The following is a 23,486-nucleotide window of genomic DNA, read 5'->3' as shown; positions in this document are numbered from 1 at the left end:
AATATTCCAGGACTCCCCCATTGCGGGACGCCCCGGGCTGAGGGGACTCGCGCTCCCCTCAAGGCGCACGCGCTCTAACGGCTGACCGGGCACGCTCCGCCCCGCGCATGCGCGACGGCTCATTCCCCTCCCAGCCCGGCCGCAGCGTGACGCGCTTGCGTCAGACGCAGCCTCGTCCCGGGTCGGGGCGGGGCCGGGGGGTAACGGCGCGACTTTTCAAAATGTCGGCGGGGGGGGCGCGGAGCGGCCGCCCCCGGGCCCGGGAGCGAGCGGGGTTGCGCCGCGGCGGGCGGCCCGGGGCGCCCTGATGGGTTAAGCGCGCCCCAGGCTCTCGGCACGACCGGTAGCGGGACCCGAGGGAGAACGGCCGGCGCCATGGCGACCTGCATCGGCGAGAGGATAGAGGTGCGGCGCGCAGCCCCTCGGGGCGCGGGTTGGTGGCAGCGCCGTTCCTCCCGCGCCTTCGCCCCGGCCCCCACGTGTCGGCGGGGAGCGGCGCTGCCATGGCAGCCGGGGGCGGGGGTGTCCCGCGTCCCGGGAGCCGCGGCGGGAGCGGCGGCGGGAAGGCCGCGCCGGGCCGGGCAGCGGCAGCGCGGTGCCGGCAGGAGGATGCGGCGGGGGTGGTTGTGCGGGCCGGCCGGGCCCCGCCGCCGCCGCGCCCCGGAGAGCTCCGTGCAGGTAGCCCCGGTTCGCCTCGGGTTTGCCGGATCTCGGGGGTGCGGGGGCTCCCCGGAGGGTCCGCATCGAGAGGGGAGCTGCGAGGTTTGAGTGACAAAGCCCCGGGCTAACGAGCGCGGTTTGTTGGTCTTGCAGGATTTCAAGGTGGGGAACCTCCTGGGGAAGGGCTCCTTCGCGGGGGTCTACAGAGCAGTGTCCCTGAAAACCGGCCTGGAAGTGGCCATCAAAATGGTAAGGCAGGCGGCCAGAAAGTATCCGTCTCCTTAGAGACCGAATGCAAAGTTGCAACAGGTTGGGGTTATGCAGTTGGGCACTGGTGTTTGGGTTGTGTTTGTAAATAACGGACATTAAGATCGCGACTCGATCCTGAAAGATGCACAACGAAAAACACTTAATATCTAATAGAAATGCTTTTTAGTGTTGGCTACATTAACCCTATCTGTGTAGCAAAATGAGATTTAGGTTTCTCTGCTGAAGTATTTCAGAAAAAATATTAATAAGCGTTAGTGTTGATAATGTTATCACTTGACTGCTTTCAGTTGTGGTGTTCCTCCAATTATCTATAAGACTTGATCATTAAAAGAGTACCTTAAGTTAAACTATGTGAAAACTTTATATTTAAAAATTGCCAGGCTAACATGCACTGGACATCTTAAGTTATGCTGTGATCCACTTACAGATAGACAAAAAAGCCATGCACAAAGTTGGAATGGTACAGAGGGTTCAGAATGAGGTGAAAATACATTGTCAGCTAAAGCATCCATCTATACTCGAGGTAAGAAACGTGGGGTTTGTGGAGAGGGCTGTATATGTGACTTGCTGCAGGGTCTACAAAATGGAATTTCATTTTTTCATTGTCTTTTTTTTCCAGCTTTATAACTATTTTGAAGATAGCAACTATGTGTACTTGATACTTGAGATATGTCACAATGGTGAAATGAGCAGATACATAAAGAACAGAAAGAAACCCTTTTCAGAAGATGAAGGTGAGATTTTTTTTGGTCTGTGGAGCTGTCTGCATTACTAATTATTAATATTAATAAATATTAAATTCTAGAGGAAGAGTGTTTAAACCTGCCATCACAGTTTCTCTACCTTAAAATCTTGTGGTAAGTGGTAATCTAAAGATTGATTATTATTGTGTATGTATTCACCTGTATTTCTATATACATTTGGTTCTTTTTGTGTTATATGGAGTATAAAACCATGGTGATCTTAGAAGGCAGATACAGAGAGAAACTAGAGCTTACCTTTGTACTTAAAATTCTGTTGAAATGTAAGTTAAGACTGGGAAGAGGAAAGAAGAACAGAACATTTGTTTCTTTTTGTGCTATATGGAGTATAAAAACATGGTGATCTTAGAAGGCAGATACAAAGTAGAGCTTACCTTTGTACTTAAAATTCTGTTGAAATGTAGGTTAAAATTGGAAGAGGAAAGAAGAACAGGAAAATTGTCAACTTCTGCCTTTACTGCTTCCAGACTCACCTCACTGCTCACCTCTCACTCAGTTCTTCTTACTGAGAAGAACTTCTTACCTGTTTAAGAAGTTTCCTGCTTACCTGCTTCTCTATCAGTTTCTAATTTAATTCCATGATTCTGCTATAGATAGGGATTTTTTGGGACCTAGGCCACAGGACTGGATTAATGGGGTGTTGCTATAAAGGCATCACTAGTTTAATTTGTATCTGGCTTTGATTCTTAAGAATCTAATTTGAGAAAGTTTGGGCCATTTGAAAATATTTTCAGTCTCGTTTCTTGTGTTACATAAACAACAAAGTTGTACAAAGGTAATTCCAGTTTCACTAGTCTGACACCTAAGAAAAAATAGAAGCAAGACAAATAGCAGGCTTAAAGCTGAGTTATCTTCAGAGCTAGGATTTCAAATCTAAGAGTGCAACTTGTGGTTCTGTTTTGACAGCGCGACACTTCCTGCACCAGATTATCACGGGCATGCTGTACCTCCATTCCCACGGAATCCTGCACCGGGACCTCACCCTCTCCAATATCTTACTCACCAGCAACATGAACGTCAAGATTGCTGATTTTGGCTTGGCCACTCAGCTGAAGATGCCTCATGAGAAGCATTACACCATGTGTGGGACTCCCAATTACATCTCCCCGGAGATCGCCACGAGGAGCCCGCACGGGCTGGAGTCGGACGTGTGGTCTCTGGGCTGCATGTTTTACACCCTGCTCATTGGCAAGCCACCTTTTGACACGGACACTGTCAGGAACACGCTGAACAAAGTGGTGCTGGCAGATTATGAGATGCCAGCCTTCCTGTCCAGAGAGGCACAGGACCTCATCCACAGGCTCCTGCGCAAAAACCCCGCCGATCGCTTGAGCCTTTCCTCCGTCTTGGATCATCCTTTCATGGCCAGGGGTGGCTCTGCACGGAGCAGAGACCTGGGGAGCTCAGAAGATTCCATGGACAGTGGGAATGCCACCATCTCTACGACCTTCATGGGCTCTTCCAGCATCAGTACCAGTGGTAGCTTGAAGGAAAAGAAGAAGCTGTTAGTTGGACAGCCGCTCCCAAATAAAATCACTTTTTTTCCTACAAACAAGAATTCCAGTACAAATTCATCAGGAGATGGAAGCGGTTCTTTCCAACAGTGGGGAATTCAGGGAAAGGAAACTGGAGTAAGTGGCAGGGGAAGAAGCAGCCAGGCTGCTGAGGAGAGGCCACATTCGCGCTACCTGCGGAGAGCCCACTCCTCAGACAGGTCTGGCGCGTCCCACAGCCACACTCAGGGCATCTCCAACGTCCTGGATCGCTGTCACTCCTTGGAAGTGCTTTCCAAGCCTAAAATAGGAGCAAGGGAGAACACAGAGTACTTTTCACCTGCCAACAGCTATACTGATATAGGAGAAATATTTAAGGAGAAGATTTCTAGTACTTCTGGTTCTTTTGAAGAGCAGATATCTCCACCTGTAAAAGATCAACCACAGTAAGAATCGGTTTTCTATTCAGATGAAATTTAGAGCTCCTTTATTGTCTTCTTTTTATTTGCAACAAGTTGATGATTTCTTTCCCCACAGTAATTGTAGTAGAGAGTCTTGCTGATTGTTCTTTGTAGAAGAGACAGATGAAGGGAGAAGGCATTCAGAGTGCAATTATCAACATTTTTACTTGCTCATCTCTTGAGGTGATTTTTATTTATGCTTGGAGAGGATGAAACAAAAATTTAGTAAAGATTAGACAATAGATTATAGAGATGCGTACCAGAAAAAAGGTGTCAATCATAGATAATTATCTGAAATTGAGTCTTGTACTTATTTTTAACTTCTCTGTGAAAATCCTGGCTCCTTTTCTATAGACTTGCTATGAGCAGAATATCAAAAGAATAATTTTCTGTTTTAATATGAGGACTTCCATATCTTAGTTCCTGCATTTCTTTCCACATGAAGAACTGGCATAATTTCCTATATTTTCTCTTTGCCAATCAGTTCAAGGAAAAGACAAACAAGAAACTGAAAAAAAAGTAAATGGAGTAAGAAGTTTTTCTTGACTGTTCTCAGGTGTATGACATAAGCAAAGTTCAGTGGGCATGTGCATTCTTTCTGTGAGAAAGAAAGTATGGGAAATGTTTGAAAATCAAAAGTTTATACAAATGTTACTGTAATGCTTTTATTCCCCACGACTTCACAAAGCCATGCTGAATGTAAACATTTACAACTTTTTTTTTATAATTATTGATTATAGGAAACCCTCTTACACCTGTAGATAGCTTGCACAGCAAAATCTTAAATGCAAGTCCTAAGACTTGAATTTGATGATTTATATTCTGTGGTTTTGGGGTGGTTTTGCTGATAAATGAGCCCTTGCCAATGGTGAAGCAGTCATCATCACTCAAGAAAGTGCAGACAGGTTCAGGCTATGGAGATTAAAAAAACCTCATGGGAGATTAGTGTGAATTTACAACAGATCAGTGACTCTGCAGTAACTGGTTTTGTGTGTATTCTTTATCCTTCAACACATGCATTCTATCACCTGTGGCTACATATATGTGATCATCTAAAAAACTGGTAAAAAGTCATTATAATTTTTGGGTTTGACTGTATTTTATACAAATTCAGATTATTTTGGGTGGTAGGATTGGCATCTTTGAGCTGCATGTTTGTTATGCATTCCATCACTGGGTCTTCTCCAAGGCTGTGCATTAAGTGCTAGATGTAAGAACAGCTACTGCTGGCAGCATTATCACCACTTTTCATTCCATTTGGAAAATAAAAAGAAGCGCCTTCTTTGCTGCCTAGAGCTACAAAATGCCACCTGCATTTCCTAAATGTTCTAAGTGTTGTGGTTTCTGCAGCTGTAGCATTTTAATTTTTGTTGTGCAAGTGTCTTTGATGCAAACTTGATTATGTGTGTAACTTTTCTTTTGTAGCCCAAATTATCTGTGCCCAGTGAAGCCCCAGGTTGGTTTGTTAGAGCAGAAGTCCCAGGCTGAGACCATGCAGCAGTGGCTTGGAAGCATGCAAACAAATGGTGTGTTACTCATCACTTCTGTATTTTTGCAGTCAAGTTAAAGACTTCTGTTCGTTTCAGTGAGATTTTCTATTTTTCTTTTATTTCTTTGTACATTGAATTTGAATATATAGTTTCCTAAAACAAGCTTGTTGTTTTCTACTACTATTTTAGCAAAAAATTTCCAGGAGGAAATCAAAATTTTAGACCCTGTTGTGTAAATATGTCAGAGTAAATATATGACAAAATACTAGCAGGTGACTTGAAAGCCCTATTAATTTAGTTGTGCAATTACAATTAAATAAGAGAAGATGGGATCTCAATGAATGAGAAAAATAATAAGGCTGCAGAAGGATGGGTGGAGGAAAGGACAAAGACACAGAAGGGAAGGAGGTGTTCTTTGTTGTGCATCATATTACATCATTTACAAATAAAGTAATTTAATCATAAGAATAAACCATAAATCCATTCTGGCCTTTTTTGGTTTGATATTACTGGACTCCTTCCCTTCCTGTCTACAGGGATTTGGAATCAGAGAACATATGGTCAGAATAATCCTATTTAATTTTTGGTCCCTTCTCAACTGTTCAGCCACACAGCAGAAGGAGCACAATAATGATGTGGGTGAGGTGAAAGTTGATCAAGGGCTTAAATATCAAAACTAGGGAAGGAGTTATAGGAAGATTAAATATAAAAACAGATGTTTAAAATAAATAAATACAAGTATTTTAAAAATAAAACAAGGGTTTTGTAGTATGCATTTAACATTTTGAGTACTAAAACCTCTGGGAGATGGTAAAACATTAGTTAGATCAACTGCAACTTATATGAAATTTGCTACTAGTGGTTATCTGAATGGTAAATAAGCTGTTTTTCAACAAATGAAACTAATTCTTGTATAAGAATCTATTTGAAGTCCTAGAATTTTGTTTATAAATTATTCTTAAAAATTATTTGATGTATAAAAACTGAAGACCATTATAACTGCAATGTAGGAGCAGCTTAAAGAAGCACTGGAATTTTGCTGCTGTTGGTAAAAGGCCTGATGATTTGGACTGAGAATTAAAGAAATCCCATTCTTCCCTTAAATAAGCCTTCTATACAATCCCTTCAAAAGCTTTTGAGCTAGAGTAGAATTTTTTCCTTCTGGCTCTGACTGTGAATCTGCAATGTCCTTTGTGGTGCTTTCAGATGCTCTGGGGCCACCTGCAGACCTGAGTGCCAAGAGTAACACACAAGGAGGCTTTGGGTACCACCTGGATGTGCAGCAGGATGCACCAAGGAATGCATGGAACACCTTAAAAGACATCAGGAACCATGGAGCATCTGGGGACTGCCCACATTCTTTAAACCAGAGAAACCCAAAGCAATGCATCCCTGGAGTTGTCTGCAAAAATGAGAAAGTTCAGCCTGGCCTCTGGCTGAACTCCAGAGTGACATGTGGCCTTTGGTCAGCTCCAGAGCAAAAGCAGACTTGTGGCCAAGAACCATCAGCACACCAGAAACCTACACTGAGGAGTGTTGTGTCACCTCTCACTGCTCACAGGCTGAAACCCATCAGGCAGAAAACCAAAAATGCAGTGGTAAGTATCAGTTCTGAAAATGGCAACAATTGAAGTGCTTAATATGGTGTGACTGCCTCTTAAAAATCACTTGGTAAAATAGAAATAGATGTTTTTAGGAAAGTGAATCTAGGATAATTTCATTTAAAATCATAGTAGTAAGATGCATCTTAGCTTTTGTGTAGAGAATACTTAAAGCATGATAGAGCAGACCTGTCTGTGTTTGCTTTTAAGAAGCCTCACCCTCAGTTACCAGGCTGATACCCTTCAGTCATCTTGAAGTGCTCTGCTTTAAAAAAAATAGCACTAATAACAAAAGTTATTGTAAGAAGCATTTATCTGTTTGAAGGGCATTTAAGGAAAAATAAAAGCATTTATTAAAGCATTTGTGGGGGGAAAAAAAGCGGTATCTTACCTTTTGCAGAAAGTAAATTATGTTTAATATATTTTAGGTGAGCATTCTAGATACTGGGGAGGTGTGTATGGAGTTTCTGAAAGAACACCGCTCGCAGGAACTTGTGAAAGAAGTTCTCAGAATATCTTGTGATGGAAATGTGGTGAGTACATTTTTGATTTCTTCACTGTTTTATGAAGTGCTTGGTGTTCATTCAGAGCTGGCTTTTTCTTTTTAAGTGATTATTTCTTTTGAAATCCTCTGTTTATATATGCACAGCTGTAAACTCTGCCCCTCCATAATAAAGCCATATAAATACAAGGAGCAAGCAATTATTTCAGAAAAAAATTGGACTTGACTTTTGGAATAGGTGAAGTATTGGTGAAGAAGTGCTGCTGTTAAATAATTACTTAGAGGAATAGAGCTTAATTAAAATGTGAGTTATTTCCATACCTGTTAAAAGTGCACAGTGCTGCAGTAAGTTGCAACTACACACAATTTTTGTTCCCTTTTTGTAGATTGCAGTTTATCATCCAAATGAAGGAAGAGGTTTCCTTCTTGATGACAGACCTCCTCCTCCTCCTGAAGGCATCTGCACATATAATTTTGACAACTTGCCAGGTAACCTGAAATTTACTTAAAAATTGTCATGATTAATGTGATATTTTAAGTGAATCTTGTGACTTTATAGGTTTTATCTATTACTTTTCAGATAACTCTGAAGTAAAACTCCTTTCAGAATTAGATTTAAACTACAGTTTAATTGGAAAATATTTTGAAACTTCACAGGGAAGTGTAACCCATGGGTTTTGATTCCTTTTATGTGGAACCTTTAAGGAGTCTCCCCTTTATAATGTAGTGTATTAAAATTAAAACTCTTTTAATATTTTCCTCATTCATACCAGGAGCTGTTGGTGGAAATAAGTCAGTTTCTCTAAACATGCCTGTCAAGTACTTAAATACTACTCACAACTTTCAGCTATCAAATATATAATTTAAATTACTTCTCTTCAAGCTGCTGCACGAGTGTTTCATCTGCTAAATTCTAAATTTTCTTTTTTAGAAAAGTACTGGAAAAAATACCAGTATGCAGCTAAGTTTGTGCAGTTGGTGAGAACAAAAACCCCCAAAGTGACGTTTTATACAAGATATGCCAAGTGCATGTTGATGGAAAATTCACCCCCTGCAGATGTTGAAATTTGTTTTTATGATGGTATGTATTCATTTTTGCAGTTATGCTAATAGCTAAATCATCATTTTAGGGCTGCACTAAAATATTACCTAACACTAAACAACCACCACTCCAGTTTGAAGAAAATAGTGCATTATAAGCAGTTTTTTGGACACCCTGCCTTTATTTTAGCACTTGTAGATTTAGTTGATTCTTTAGTTCCTTAGTGATATTTTTTTCAGGAAGTACATGTTGCAAAAGTGTTATTTGAATTATACTTTGGTTTTATTCATGAACTCTTATTTCCATGGTTGAACTGTTATTTTATACAGCTCCCACTGAAAGTGTTGACATTTTCTTGCAGGAGCAAAGATCCATAAGACAGCTGGCATAACTCGTGTGATTGAGAAGTCAGGGAAATCCTTCACTTTGAAAGGAGAAAGCGAAGCAGGGTTGAAGAAGGAAATCCAGGCTTATATGGATCATGCCAATGAGGTGAGGTGTTTCACACAGACCTTTTCCAAGCATCTTCCTGAAAATTCACCTTCCCTTTCACAAATGTGCTTCCTGTGTTGCTCTGTATGTTTTTCATTACACTGTTAAAGAGGGAGGGTGATGTTTTCTGGAAGAGCAAATATCAGAGTAGAGGTAATGGTTACAATCCCTCACAAGCAAGACTGAGGGGAAATTCTTACTAGTGTGTAAAGCAGGTTTGTCTGTCTGGTGAAAGGATTAGACACTACAAATGAAGCTGCTTTATACAACTTGAAAAATTCAGTACTGTTGATGTTTCCTTAGGTGGCCTCACTTGCCACAAAATGTGTAGGAAATAGTTATACAAATCTCAATTGAAAACTTGAATAAACTCCTCTTTTCAGGGACATCGTATCTGCCTTGCACTGGAATGTGCTGTTTTGGAAGAAGAGAAAAGGAGTGGAAGTGCTCCATTTTTTCCAATAATTGTTGGAAGGTAATATCTTTCAGTTCAAAATACTGATGTATTTGAATATTTATGTATTTATTGAATATTTATTGCATACTTATGTACATGAACTGAAAAACAGTTCTGTAGAAAACTCCTGCCATCAGGTGCTTTGGACAGTCCATGGTAAAATGAAGGAAGGGCTGTTTCCTCATTTGTTTCTTTAATCCCTTTTGTACAGACCTTTTCCCTGTTTTTCTCATTATTTTTCCAGAAAACCTGGTAATACTGAATCACCACTGGCTGTAGCACCTCCACTGTTGGACAAGACAAACTATTCAAAAGAAGTTGTAGCTTTGGATAGAAATCAGGCTGCCAGTTCTACTCCAGTTCAGACTCCAAACTGTGCTCCTGTAAGTACAGAAGGATGTACCATGGAGACCACTCTCCCATGTTGCTGTTTTACTTGAATTAATGGAATTACATTTGTATGGCCATGGGCTTTTATTAGCCATTTGTGAGCATACTGACTAGAATATGTGGATTTTGATACCTGGATTTAAGAGCATCTGAAAAATCAGAACACTCCAGAACTTTGCTACAAATTCCCCCTGGGAACAGAGTTTGAAAATTGCTTATTTGTGTTAGACAACAGTCTTTAGTTTGAAAGCTCTGATGTGCCCTCAGTGCTGTATAACAAATGGTGTCACAAAGGGTATTGGCACTTGTTGTTGTTTTGAAATAATCAAGTGTTAGTGTGTATATAAGAAAAGGGTAAGTGTGTAGCCAATAAGGCTTTGTGAGCAATTTCATCTGGTTTGTTTAAAAGGCCCACCAAGCTTTGGTTCCTGATAAAACTTCCTCAGCTGACTGAATCATACTGGGGCCTTGGCACACTGAGTTTGTATTGTGAGCTTTGTTGAATATACATCAATCTAGATCTGTAGGATCTGCATCTGTTTGTGTAGTTCATGTTCCTAGTACAGAATCCTGCACATTCACCTGCCTGAAGTGAACTGACAACAAAAAGTTGTGTCCCTGTGGGGTTTTTCTACTGTAATGCTGTGAAATGAAGCATGGAGGCTGATACACATGAACAGGTGGCACTGAGCACTGCAGCCCCTCAGGAGGATTAATGCCAAGGTTGTTAATTCTGTGCATCTCTGGCTTTTAGGTGGTGCCCTGTGAAAAGCCTACATTTCTGACTAACACTGTTGAAAAGACCTGCTCCTCTGTTCATCCAACAGAATGCAGCCCAAATTCAGCCCAGCTTGTCAAATCTGTTTTTGTGAAAAATGTTGGTTGGGCTTCTCAGGTGAGAAATTAATAAAGGAGGCATGTCTGTTCTTTTTCCTATGAGGTTGAGATATTTATTTTTATTGAAACTTGATTTGTGAGGAATGATTCAGTTGTGCACTACAGCTTAAGTCTAAAATTTGTATGCAGAAAGATACTTTTAAATAAGTGTCTTAGATAAAAACCATCGTGATCTACATAAGCAGAAGAAACCAAAATAATAGTTCAGTATCTCAGTTACCACAGTTTTCCTGTGGCTATTACTGCCTGTTTTAGTGTCCTTTGTCATTTAAATTTGACTCTAGTAAAAAACTGAAACTGTTTCACTTCTCTGTTCACTAATACAGATACAAAGGTGTCATGACAGAGTTTGTAATAGCTACAGACCAGATCTATGTAAGAGAAATGTATTTTCCTCTACAGCAGGAGAAGCTGTTTCCTTGCAAAGCCATCTTCCCTCTGCTTTTCTGTTGGATAAGCTTTAAGTTTAAAACATTCTTGGCTATCCAGATAAAGTAAGCTTCCTCTCCTAACAGAAAAAGTTCTCTTGATTATATATAAAGTTTAAATTGTGTATAGCTGTGATCTCTCACAAATGGGCTTCTTTTTAGTGTTTGGCCCTTCATTAGATTTCTTTAGGAGTGGTTAAGCTAAAGGTAATGCTTCATTTATCTGGTATGACAAGGATATCTAAAGCCAAGCATCTGAAACCTGAGGAAGTCAGCATGAGACTGCTTCCTCCAAAGTAAAATCCATGCAATCTTTTTGTTTGAAAGACTGACAAAATACCCAAGTCCCTTTAGGAATTTTTCAAAGCTTTCAGTTTCCATTATTAGAAGAGTTGTAGGTTTGTAATTTTGTATTTTGTATGCTCAAACCACAATGGAACCTCTCTCCTCAGCTGACCAGTGGAGCAGTATGGGTTCAGTTCAATGATGGATCCCAGCTGGTAGCCCAAGCAGGTGTCTCTTCCATCACTTACACTTCTCCAGAGGGCCAGACAAGCAGGTGAGTCTGTTCCTGCCACAAAAACATCCAGCTAACTCAGTGCAAGGCTGCTGGACATCAGGCAACTTCATAGCTGCTCCTGACTCTGGTTGTACATTTTAAACCTTAGCACTGCCATCACTTCATAGTTGGTTAGCTTATGTAAGCTCCTTAAATAAAGAGAAGCACCCAGAGCCAACTGATAACAAATAAATATTCATTTCTTATCTGGATAACAAATGACTAAAACAAGCTGGGAATGCATCTGCTTGGTCTCCAGAGTGCAGCCACTGTTCATGTGTAGTATTAAAAACAGGGAGCTTGGGCAACGTCGTGTTTTGAAATAACTATATTGTCATGAACTAAATTATTGAAGCATCTCAATTTTTCTATGCTGCTTTGCCACTCCAGGTATGGAGAAGATGATAAGTTGCCAGAATACATCAAAGAGAAGCTGCACTGTCTGTCTTCTATCCTTGTCATGTTTACCAATCCAGCTGGTCCTCACTGATTCAAGGACACCGGGTGTCATGGCACAAGAGCTTAATAAACTCACTCACTGGCTCCCCAGTCAAGTGACTGATCTCACTCAGCCTATGCAGAGATTCTTCCAAAATCTGGTAAAAAGCTAGGAAGGGGAGGGTTGCTCTCTTTATGTATAGCAAATTGTGTGTGAAGTCTCATCCAAAACATATTTTTTCATTAAAGTGATGGATTAACTCACTCAAGCCAAGCTTTGAGAAACTTAGTTCTTGACTGTGTTAAGTCTTTGGAAATAATCTGAATCTGTTTTATTTTTTTTTTCTTACTCCACTGCTTACTCAGTGCCAACAATCAAGGAAAATGCATCTCTGCTGTTCAAGTATTTGTATTTGTAAATAACTTATATTTTTATGTCTTACAAGTAATATATGTAAATATGTATATGTTTTATAAGTCTGTTTTTATTTTTTGTAGCAGCAGCTTAAAACTTCCCTGCACAAGCATGTTATACAAAAAAAAAATAAATGCAGTGGTAATTGCCTGGATCTATTTATTTGTTTCATGATCAAGTAATGTTAAAGGAGAAGAGTTAATTACTTTAGGTGGTTTTACCTTGTTTTACCATTGAGTAATACTTAAAGCAGCTGAAGTAGCATTAACAGCAGCTTTTCTCCCAAGCATTTGGCTTCAGGTGTGCTAACACTCCTGATGGTGCTTGTATCTGCACTTAAATACTCTAGGACTTCCTTATCAGGCAGGAAAAGAACTTAAATCCAAAATAATGTTGATGAAGAGTTTCAGAGGAGCTGGTGCTGGCTGTGTGCAAGCACAGCACAGCTGAACTGCTCCAAGCCAGTTCTCCTTGTTCAGGTGCTGTTTAAAAGACAGAACTTTGGTTGCTTTGTCATGTCCAGATCAAGGAAATAGCTTGCAAATAAAGAATTTAGTACTAGGAACATTTCAGAACAATATACAAGTAGCACTTGCTATGAATTAGCTTATAAAAAAGTCCTTCACAACATTTTGTGATTCTGTAGTATGAAAGCCCAGAAGAATAAAACTCCTGTATCCCCTTCAGTTAGTATTGAAAAAATCATCTTTTAATTCAGTAGTTTCTTAGTGTTTGAACAATTGAGTACATAGGAATAAGAATTACATTTATTAAATTCAAACAGTAGAGACATTAGACAGCAGCCACAACTCTCATACTGGAGTTACTCCAGAGGTTTTTTCCCCAGTAGCATTAAAAGAGCTAAACAAACCCATCCAGATGAGCTTAGGCCCATTATGAAGGAAAATTAGATCTCACTTTTTAAAATAAAGCCTGAATGACTAAAACAGTGTAAATTCCTGTTTCTTGTACCCTAATATCAGAAGAAATAGCAGTGAACACCCAGGAGCCAGTTTTCTCCTTCCTCTTAATTAGCACAGTGCATTCATTCTCACCAAGCACAAAAGTGTAAACTATTGTGCTTAGACATTTTTTCTTGTAGTTAAGAAAAGCTGTGCATATTTCAATGCTGCAGGTTTTCCTTCTTGCTACAAAAAGGCATTCAGCAAAATAGTAGAGGAAAAATTGCACATTTGGTTCACTGTAGTTCAAGTAACAGCTGCTGAAAGTGATTTTCAATGGCTCTTCAACTGAAAGACCCAAATCCCACAGGGCACCTCCCTTCCTCTGTTTCTGTCACCTGGAGGAGATGCAACAGAACCAGATGTCTGCATTAACCAGTGCTCACAAGCCAACAAACCCAACATCAGGTTTGCTCAAGTAGTGCTGTCTCCATACAAAGTGCATGCAGCTCAACTAATCTTGTAGTTGCAAAAGAGTTACTAATCCTGATTCACAGAATCAAGATAATATTTCAGTTACTTCTTTCTGGAAAGGATGCACGTAACCTGTGACCTTCACAGCTGCACTCAGTGCACATGTACATCACATAAACTGTACACACTTCAAACATGCCATGGTATTGCTGTGACCTGTCACATTCCTTCCTCTGCTGCCAGAAAAGCAGGACACAGAAGCCAGCTGCAGCAGGGGTAACCAGTACTGGGGTATGACCAAGTTAAATGTTCTGTCAATGTGTAAGTACAGGTGTACAGTTTTTAGCACACAGCCAACAAGGTCAGTGGTTAGGTACTCCTCAATCAAAAGCAGTAATAAACTATTACTTCTGCTTGGTTGTACTGTTTGGGTTTTTTTTTAAATACATATTTAACAATTCTCTTCCTGCATCCTCCCATATCTGACAGAAAATGCAATTAGCCTCTTGTACACTATCTCCAAGAGTAAGAGAGAGGCTACAACCACTCCACAGATCAGGCTGAATGCCCAGCGTGGCCCCAGGTGAGTGTAGATTTGGCTCACAAACACAGGCCCAAGGATCCTCGCTGCACTTCCAGAGGCAGTCAGCCATCCCATGTAGACACCCTGCAGCAGATCAAAAGCTTATGTAAGTGATACTGGCATTATTTAGCTTGCCATTAATTCCAAGCCATTAGCCTAACTAGAAAATGTAGAAGTATTTAAACAACCACTTATCTGTCTTAACTCATTAAGACACTGATTACTTTGTTTCCAAGAGTACTGCTCAGCCTCTCCAAGCTTTATTCCAAGGCTCCACTCATAGGTACTCTACTGCTTTCTAACAATAAGTTCTGCCTGTGCTCTGGTTCAAAGCATTAAGTCCCTTTCACCAAAATATAACAGGAAAAAAATGGGCAAAAGGGGGATAAAATTTTTTGTTAAGCAATAATGTAAGTTTGCTATTGTGTTTCACTGTAACTTGCTCATTCCTATGCTCATAAATACACACTTTACCTGACAAGCTAGAACAGTTTTGAGTGAAAAGTACAGAGAAATGACCTCTTCACCTCCCCAACACCACAAAAGAATGGAAAGAAAATCCAGTTTATCAGCACACAAAAAATAGCTCTACTTTTTAACCTTAGCTTTTCTTATAGAAAACAGCAAGTGCATTAAGTATTTCTGAGAAAGCAAGGGTAAGGATGTGAGATGTGAGTGTGGAGGACAAGCTACATGAAGAGATGTTTTGTTTGACAATAAAACTTCTAAAAATACTGCATTTATGTCTTTTGTTTCTAGAGTTAGGTGTATACTAAAAAATGCCCATACTGGGGGGGTCTAGTAGTAATCTTTATATAATAAACTTAGTTTATATAATAAACTTAGTAAGATACATTATTCCATACTGGTATTCCAAATATATAATTGGTATTTAGGAAAAGGACTCTGCCAGAACAATCATGAAATTTTCACATTGTAAGATTTTCAGAAGTAGCACAAGCCTTGCTTTCTAATTCCCCTAGAGACTTGCCTTGGATTTTGAAAAAGATTGGAGTTCCTGCAAAGTTCTGCCCTGCTTAAAACACTTATTATTCTGCCCTGCAAAGTTCTGCCCTGCTTATTATTTGGCTGATGACAAAAGGAATTTTAACTAGACCTCTCACTCTAATAAAGAGAGTGCACAGCAAATGAAATAAAGCTTTTGGGGATGGTGCTTACCTGAGGCTTTGGTCCCAGGACTTTGGAGTACAAAGTGTAGGACATGACATTGCAAACAGGATAGCCCAAGCCTATGAGCACATCAGAGCTGATGTACTGGGCCAGGTAGATCATGGGAGTGTTGAGGCACCAGGACTGTGTGACAGGGCAGCCCACAGGTTCTGCTGTGTGGTTGGATGGCAGCTGCAGCTCTGGCAGACTCCAGAAAGGTGCTAACATTTCACTGGGGGCTGTTCTGGGAATGGAGTTGTTCTTTATTTCTGTAAAGATAAGTTATTCATATCATTAGGAACAAAAGTGCAATGAAAGGCTTTCAAAAGAAGGTGGTTGGTGAGACTTGAACTATACCTTGCCACTGGATATTTGGGAGTTTCTTGCCCCAAGGCAGTAAGATAAAGAATCCAACCAAGACAATCAGTAAGCCTGCATGGAGTATGGCACGCTCACCAGTCCTGCCAAACAATCAAATTGCAGTTTAATGTATCAAATAATTTAATGTAAAATTTAGGTAGCTGCTAATGACACACCCCATGATATCTGACCAAAACACTGGCAAGAAAAGTTACAAAATCCCAGTAACTTAAAACTAAATTTTCTTGTGATTCAAGGAGAACAGACAGTGAAATAAGAGGGGGTTATGTTAACAGAATAAAGAACAACCACAACAGCAAGGCTGTGCCAGAATTGGAAGTATTTCATTATCATAGCAAACCCAGACTCATTACCAGTAAGAGACTTGAGTAAGAGATTTGGCCCTGCCATAAAACTTTTTACATTTAGCCAACATAAGAAACAAAATCCCAAAAACTTACTTTTTGGATAGTGTTTTAACCACCATGAAAACAATAACTGATTCAATGCCAATCACACTAAGGATTATTCCATTATAAAAAACAGCTTCTTTCCTGGTCCAGGAATACATATCCATTGTCAGTGGAGTAGCTATACTGGAATGACAGAACAAAAATACAGTAAGCATAAAAACCTTCCATGCTTTAGTGTCCATGCATGTATCTGGCATACACCAAATATATTCTGAAGCATCATTAATCTATTTCTGATAGTTCATGAAACAATGTTGGAGTGAAAACTAAGCAAGAGTAATAGAGACACAAAAAAAAATTAGCCCCTGTGAGAACAAAAATTATAATTTTGATAATGTTTAAATTTTAGCAACCAACCAGTCTCTGAAACCTCAGTTTTCTAAAAATAATGCAACTCATGACAAAGCCAAATTGTAAAATAAATTTTAACTACATTAGAGCTCAAAAAACTTGCAGAATAAATCATATATATTCAAAGTATTTCCTAAGATAAAAAAATGAAGTACACACTTGAGCCTGAGATAATGATGCTATGTTTTACTTTTTTTCTTACAGACAGAAAATTTGGGAGTAAATAACATACCTCTTTAAGCTAAAAAAACCCCAGTCATATAGAACAGTGTATTTCAGAACACAACTGTATTAACTCTATCAAACAATTGTTTTAATCATTACTGAAATAAAAGATGCACTGAAGCTTTTGGAGATAATCAGAATCATACTAAGAAATCACACAAAACTAAAACAAAAAATAAAGAATAAGGTACTCAAGGGAAAACTTGTTTTCTCTGAAGATTTTAGCCAGCCTAAGTTAAGCTTTTTTTTTTTCTTCCAATACTTAAAAAGTTGAGGATATGGATTTGCCTCCATTGAAAAGCTTTTACATTAATGATTTCTCTAGCACAAATATGGTAGATATGGTAAAGGTATGTATTATTCTGTACATATCTTTAGTTATTGCTGACCTTTAATTTGTTACTTCAGTTATCACTGACCTTTGATACATTGTCAGTGCACATCAGCTTGATTGCCTGTGGTTTTGGACTTCTGCTTAGGAAGATGAGTGGAACAGAAAAGCCTTTACATGCACTCCCACTCTAATTACTCTACATCTCTGAATATTTTGAGAGAAAACAGACAAACTCACGTTTCAAAGACAGCAAACACAAACAGGATGACAAAGAAGAGAACGTTGAGTGCTACCACAGCAACGTGGTCAATGCTTCCTTCTGTGTTCTGATCCAGAACATCACTTCCTGCAGCAACACAAAAGAATTACCTGAACGGCACACTGAGCTTTTTCTGATACCATCACAAATTACAAACAGCAATGATTCCTTTGGTCTTCCAAGGATTTAGCATGTAAGTTGGTGGGCAGCTAGGCAGTTACACTTTGACATTCAAATTATAAAGTTTTTACATCAAAATGGAGCTGTTCAAATTTCAATTCCACTGTCAATTAGAGAAAATGATTTCCAAACCGGTTACACGGTCTGTTTTCCCAATGAATCTTGAGTGACAGCAAAATAAGCAAACTTCTTGAAATATCTGAACAACGGAAACCAAAAAGTTCTCTTCACAGGTCAAAATTACATAGCAAGATTCTCAGGATGAAAACATGGAAGGATCCATACATACATGGGCACAACACAACAACTGAAGCAATTTCTGGACCAGCTAGGGAGAGGTGCAGCCTATTTTCCACATCAGCTTCCAAGTGCATCAAACTTCAGAATACTTCTAAATGCTTCTATGTAATAAGAGAGTACTTCAAAATTAAAATCCCAGAATAAGTTTTCAAGGAAACACTGGTACCTTCTCCATCAGAATTGATACTTTTGTACTGGCGTCCCATGTCATCCACTCGATGCTCCCTAGAAATGTAAAACTTTTTTTATTAATACACACATTTATTTGATCTAGTGTTTCTATTAAAATAATTGTAAATGGTATCATCTATAGGATAATTATTTGCAACTCCATTAAACATCATCTACAAAGCTGGCACCTGACTGCAGTGAACACTATTCAAGAAAGGAAATATTCTAGTGGGAGCATATCATATATCCATATGCATTTGCACCAGTGGGATAATGACAAAAAATGTCCCCTGAGAATCTTAAAGGACAGACAGACACTGAGATCCCTACAGACAACCTAATTTCTCTTTAGAGAAAATACATGGGCAGCAGTTACCAACATTAAGCTATATCAAGCCTAATAGTCCAATATCTTTAACTTTTTTAATCAGTTTACATTTTAGCCATAACATCACCAAGATGCCTTTATGAGCAGCAGGAAAAAAAAAGGTATTAAAGAAGGTAGAAACACTTAAAAAATGAATAAAAACTTACAGTTTTAGCAGGTTAATACTCCTCCTGCTGAGCAGCTATTATTTGCTCCAAGTCACCCACAAAAACAAGGTAAGGTATTTATAAGGTTTGTTTTTTTTTTTTACTTGATTACCTGAATATGGCAAAGATGAGAATAATATTAATAACTCCTAAGAGAGCTCCAAATAACACAGGTGTTGTGTACATGTTCAGCTGAAGACAAAGGAATTTCCACGTGACTCCTTCTTCTCCAATAAGTGTAAAACACGTCTGAAAAACTTAAAAACATCAATGTACTGTGAAAATCTTGAGAATCATTAAGAAAACATTAGAACACATAATAAAAGTTGTTCTAACTGCCAAGTAAGATTTTAGTATTATACGTGTCAAACCTTTTACATTTTGAGATTTCTACTCTAAATAAACAAAATGGATACCAGTGGGATCTCAGCTAGCCAGGAAAGTACTTGATTACACAAAATAAACAGTGTAAACAGCATCATGGCACTTATAGAACTGAATTCTGACTGTACCAATAGTTAATTTTCTTGGCAGACAGACAATTTTTTTTCCTCTTGCTCTTAATGGAAAACATTGGTCCTGGGACTGGATTATCCCTTGTGTTATGGGCAAACTAGAGAGAAAAGATGCAGTGGGTGAGGTTTAAATTAAATTTTAGATTGGTGCAGAGCAATTGGACAAGAATGTTTCATTTATATTGGCTTAGAAAAGTATGGATTAGTGGACCCCATTTATTCAATCTTGATATCACTGACAAACTATGCCATAAAATCCCCTGCATACAGCTGCTGAGCATTCCTACTTCCAATGCTCAATTTCAAGTAAGAAAAGTGAGGAAAGAAGATTTTGCTTTACCTGGGCCTAATATGAAGCCAACTGCTTGGCAGGCACTGGTGTTGGCCATGGCACTCGTTCTTTCCGTCAGAGAAGTGGCACCCGCAATGTACGATCGGACTACAGCAACATTGCCTTCAAAAAACCAAACCAAAGTTCACTAAATACAGTCATATGTTAATGAGTACATTATTCGGTGGTTGCTGAGCACTGTATGGCCATGCAGATCAAGCCCTGCAATATATATGGTAACAATTGCTTCAAAAACAACAAGAATGTTCATGTAACCAATATATTTTATTTCATTTCAGGGGTTGGTTTGCTTGGCAGGCACTGGTATTGGCCATGGCAATCATTCTTTCTATCAGAGAATAGGCACCTGCAATATACTATTGAACCACAACCACATTGCCTTCAAAAAACCAAAACCAAGCAAGTGTTCACCTAAATATCACGTTCATATTGTTAAATGTTGAGTGACATTTATTTCAGGAGTTGGTTTGCTTGGCAGGCACTGGTGTTGGCCATGGCAGTTGTTCTTTCTATCAGAGAATAGGCACCTGCAATATACTACTGAATCACAACCACATTGCCTTCAAAAAAACCCAAACCAAGCAAGTGTTCATGTAAGTATCAAGTTCATATTGTTAAATGTTGAGTGACATTTATTTCAGGGGTTGGATTCTGATTTTGCAAGGTAATAAAAGCCAGCACTCCCTCTGGTATTTTTACACGACAGCACAATTACACAATTTTGTTACAAACCACTACAGGCCAACCCTTTGCTTTGTTAAATATTATGTTCTCATTCACATAATGATAAAGCTGGTATTAAAACTTAATGTTAAGCATCTTACACAAGACACAGAATGTAACATTTTCCAGAAATGTACATCCTGCTGTGTTTACCTGCTCCAAAGCCCACGAGAGCACGGGCAGTCAGCATGTAGTACTTGTTGTGGCCATGGGGCACGTGGACGTAGGCATAGAGACAATTAGCAGCTACTGAAATTGCAGTGGAAATGACCAGAGGCTCTCTCCTGGGCCTGTGGTTGGACCAGAGGCCAAAGAGGGGAGAAGCAACCATTTGGCCAATGCTGTATGAAGCTATGATCCAGCCCAGGAAACTGGCATCTGCTGTTGGATCAATCTGCAGGAACACAAGAGGCAGGTCTGTGGGGAAAGCACTGCAGGGTTGATATCAGCAGCAACACCCTCTGAGAATGAGTACCTGGCACACCAAGGACTCTGCACTGTCATGTTATCTCTGGGTAATAAATCTTGCATTGCTCACTCTCTCCAGCAATGCACCCAACCAATAAAACCCTCTTTGCTTCCTGGGAATGGCTCACTGGCAGCAAACTCCAGGAGATTTTGATGTTCTGGGCTAGAGACAGACCTTGAGCAGCATGGCAGCACCTTCCATGCCAGCAGCAAGAGTCACTGTCTCTGCACATGCCTCAATCTGTCCTGATTTACTGCTTGTCACTCTCGTTTTTTAAGATTTTCTGATGTTTACATTCTTGTAGCAAACTTTCTCACACACTTTTTGTAAATAACTTATTATTTTGCATTCTTTTCTAGAAGAAAAGAAATTTGATAAACTGTTAGTTTGTCCAGTGTCATTGGAGAGGTGGCACTTGCACCCACCAATCCACTTTCACTTTTAAAAATCTGTAAGTGTTAAATCAAAAAATAAACTTCCCTTTTTTCACCTTAAAACCAACAGTGGGTGCACGTTGTGTTGTTTCATATCCTATAGCAACAGCTGGCAATGCATTTTCTTGTTTTCTGCAAGAATTCAGCATCAGCCTCACCTTCAGTGACACCTCTAGGTCCCTGCCCAAGTTATACTCTCCCAAATTTGCATTTGAAAACTTCCTTCTACAGTTCCAGGGGCACTGAATTCCTAGCACAGATTAAACTGAGGTTTTAGGGACTTCTGTGCTGCTTTTAAGATCTAAGAGGTTTAAGATCTAAGATCTTAGATTTAAATCTAAGACCTCCAAATAAACCATGGCTATCCCCTGTTAGGAATACCAAGATCTCTGTGCAACAATGTGATATCTACAGAGCAACTTCTACCTTGAGTTTCCTCTGTTATTTTTTTTTTCCAAAACACAGACAAGTCTTGTCTACTAGGTTTTAATAACAAGACTTCTATTGAAAATCATGATATTGGAAAACCAAACATTTCTGGATTATGATGTACCTCTATCAATTGTACCTTTATCAATTTTGCAAGAAATAATAAAAGCTGTCTAAGTGGATGGCAGAATAAAAGCCTCTTAAAGCCACACACCTCCCTCTACTTTTTCTTTTCCTAAATAAAATGTCAGGTTTTCTATTATCTACTTTCTGAGCAGGAGTTTTCTGTTCTTAATTATTTTAAAAAACACCCCATATTTACAAACCTTTTGGAGATAGGGCCACACAGACATAATTACAATAGAGAAACCTGTAACACAGTAAAAAAAATGAAGTTATTTTATTTGCCATTTTTATCAGTAGTTTTCTTTTCTGAAACAGTTATTACAAGTCTATTTTTATGCCTCTAAATGTATTATAGAATAAACCTGTGCGTTTTCTGCTTCTTTTAAGGAGTGCTAATTCCTCCTATCAGGAGGAACTACCTTCAAAAGTTCATTTTATAGGTGCATACACACAAAACAAAAAACCTCCTACGTTGTCCTCCCAATGGAAAGAAAACAAGGTCCTCAAAGTAAAAAGAATTTCTTGATATACTGACATATCTGTATTGATTAGTCACAGAGATTTTAGCTAATAATAATAAATAAAACAGTTACTGAAGTATCCTAGGAACTTCAAGATCATTTCTAGGCCCACAGAAAATCATCGACGGTCAAAAATCAATTCTTGTTTCTGGGGGGAGTTATTTAGTCCTGCCATGGAGATGCAAAGGCCAGTAGGAGAAAACAAGTTTTGTTACATGTTTTGAAATAGACAGCATACATTCCCATAAAAATCTTACTTAAGAACTCCATGTTATTTCTGTTTTCATTGCCCAGAAGTTTAACTCTGGGTGATAAAAGTGCAATCTTTATTTTGTTGGGTTCTGAGCAATACCCTTACCTTGCCACTACCAAAGCCACACGTATGTAATCCATCTCTTTGTGTAAAATTAGTTTTATTACTTATCAGATGTAACTTTCTGTTTGATTTGCTAAGATTCAGACATTCTCTTTTAAAGATTCAAACAATGCTCCTTTTTTGAGGTTAGAACAGTAGCATCAAAGAAGCTCTCTAGCTGGAATTTTCAAACCCTGTTATTTTCAAACCAAAGTATATTAATTAAACAAGTAACATCAAATTCCACGTGTATTTACTCACCTACACTGCTGAGAAACATTGTCAGGTACATGATCCAGATGGATCTCCACCTGCTCTTATAATGCTCCTGTGATTCCACAACATCCCTGGTTTTCAAACAAAAAAAAAGAGAAAGAAATCATTATCAGATCCTCTTCTAGCTGCTCCCACATGACACTGCAAACATTTTTCACCAATCTCTCAATGCAAATGTGTAACTTGTTAAGGAGGAGTGGATTTCCACTCAGCAAAGACTATAAAGAATTTAACTTTTGCTGGAAAAATACTAGATTGACAAATCAAACAAAATAACAGAAATGCTATCACACACCAAATGTCACACAGAGAGATCTTGATCTAGGCAGGTCTTCAGAGTTTTGCAAACTCTGTATAGACACTTTGGAGTATAAAACCTTTAAAAAGTGGGTGTTAAACCCCTCACAGCTGTAACCTTATAAGAACCACAAACCTGAACAATCCTTGATTTGACTAAAAGCTACAGCCAGACTGTTTTTATGATAAGAAAATAACAACATACAACGTAAAAGTTGCGTGTAAAAGATAGTGCTGTAGATTGCAAGGGCTGGAAAAAATTAAAATAGAAGTTACAAACCAAGTTACAAAGTAATGTTTATTCAGATGATGCAGAC

General features: G+C 39.1%; 2 protein-coding genes across 4 annotated transcripts in view; one reads left to right on the top strand and one right to left on the bottom strand.

Annotated features, from left to right (window-relative positions):
• Window positions 1-219: 219 nt before the first annotated feature.
• Window positions 220-12,510, top strand: PLK4 (polo like kinase 4). The gene is made up of 16 exons (XM_064711574.1): window positions 220-405; window positions 814-909; window positions 1,358-1,453; window positions 1,550-1,664; window positions 2,598-3,630; window positions 5,071-5,171; window positions 6,342-6,733; window positions 7,165-7,269; window positions 7,625-7,727; window positions 8,170-8,319; window positions 8,642-8,772; window positions 9,156-9,247; window positions 9,474-9,612; window positions 10,374-10,514; window positions 11,397-11,503; window positions 11,894-12,510. The coding sequence occupies exons 1-16, from the start codon at window positions 376-378 to the stop codon at window positions 11,991-11,993; spliced, it is 2,931 nt and encodes a 976-aa protein (XP_064567644.1). The 5' UTR covers window positions 220-375; the 3' UTR covers window positions 11,994-12,510.
• A 533-nt stretch (window positions 12,511-13,043) lies between these two features.
• Window positions 13,044-23,486, bottom strand: part of MFSD8 (major facilitator superfamily domain containing 8) — an 11,800-nt gene continuing 1,357 nt past the window's right edge. For all 3 annotated transcript variants that reach the window (XM_064711576.1, XM_064711575.1, XM_064711577.1), the window contains exons 2-12: window positions 22,858-22,943; window positions 21,921-21,964; window positions 20,416-20,656; window positions 19,528-19,641; window positions 18,785-18,929; window positions 18,134-18,192; window positions 17,466-17,574; window positions 16,307-16,441; window positions 15,843-15,946; window positions 15,495-15,754; window positions 13,044-14,399 (exon numbers count right to left, since the gene is read on the bottom strand). In XM_064711576.1, coding sequence (XP_064567646.1) covers window positions 14,184-14,399; window positions 15,495-15,754; window positions 15,843-15,946; window positions 16,307-16,441; window positions 17,466-17,574; window positions 18,134-18,192; window positions 18,785-18,929; window positions 19,528-19,641; window positions 20,416-20,656; window positions 21,921-21,964; window positions 22,858-22,888 — 1,458 coding nt within the window. In that variant the 5' untranslated portion in view covers window positions 22,889-22,943 and the 3' untranslated portion in view covers window positions 13,044-14,183. The remainder of the gene's footprint in view (window positions 14,400-15,494; window positions 15,755-15,842; window positions 15,947-16,306; window positions 16,442-17,465; window positions 17,575-18,133; window positions 18,193-18,784; window positions 18,930-19,527; window positions 19,642-20,415; window positions 20,657-21,920; window positions 21,965-22,857; window positions 22,944-23,486) is intronic.

Source organism: Zonotrichia leucophrys, chromosome 4 (assembly GCF_028769735.1).
Source record: "Zonotrichia leucophrys gambelii isolate GWCS_2022_RI chromosome 4, RI_Zleu_2.0, whole genome shotgun sequence".
In the NCBI taxonomy this organism is placed as follows: domain Eukaryota; kingdom Metazoa; phylum Chordata; class Aves; order Passeriformes; family Passerellidae; genus Zonotrichia; species Zonotrichia leucophrys.
The sequence above is the reverse complement of the archived record's forward strand: the minus strand, read 5'-3'. Positions and strand labels throughout refer to the sequence as shown.

What these genes read in the sequence shown, in the direction of transcription:
- PLK4 (XM_064711574.1), top strand. Translation starts at nt 376, where the DNA reads ATGGCGACCTGCATCGGCGAGAGGATAGAG. An exon ending in TATCTTGTGATGGAAATGTG is followed by an intron (nt 7,270 to 7,624) that starts GTGAGTACATTT and finishes CCCTTTTTGTAG; the next exon opens with ATTGCAGTTTATCATCCAAA. An exon ending in TGAAATTTGTTTTTATGATG is followed by an intron (nt 8,320 to 8,641) that starts GTATGTATTCAT and finishes ATTTTCTTGCAG; the next exon opens with GAGCAAAGATCCATAAGACA.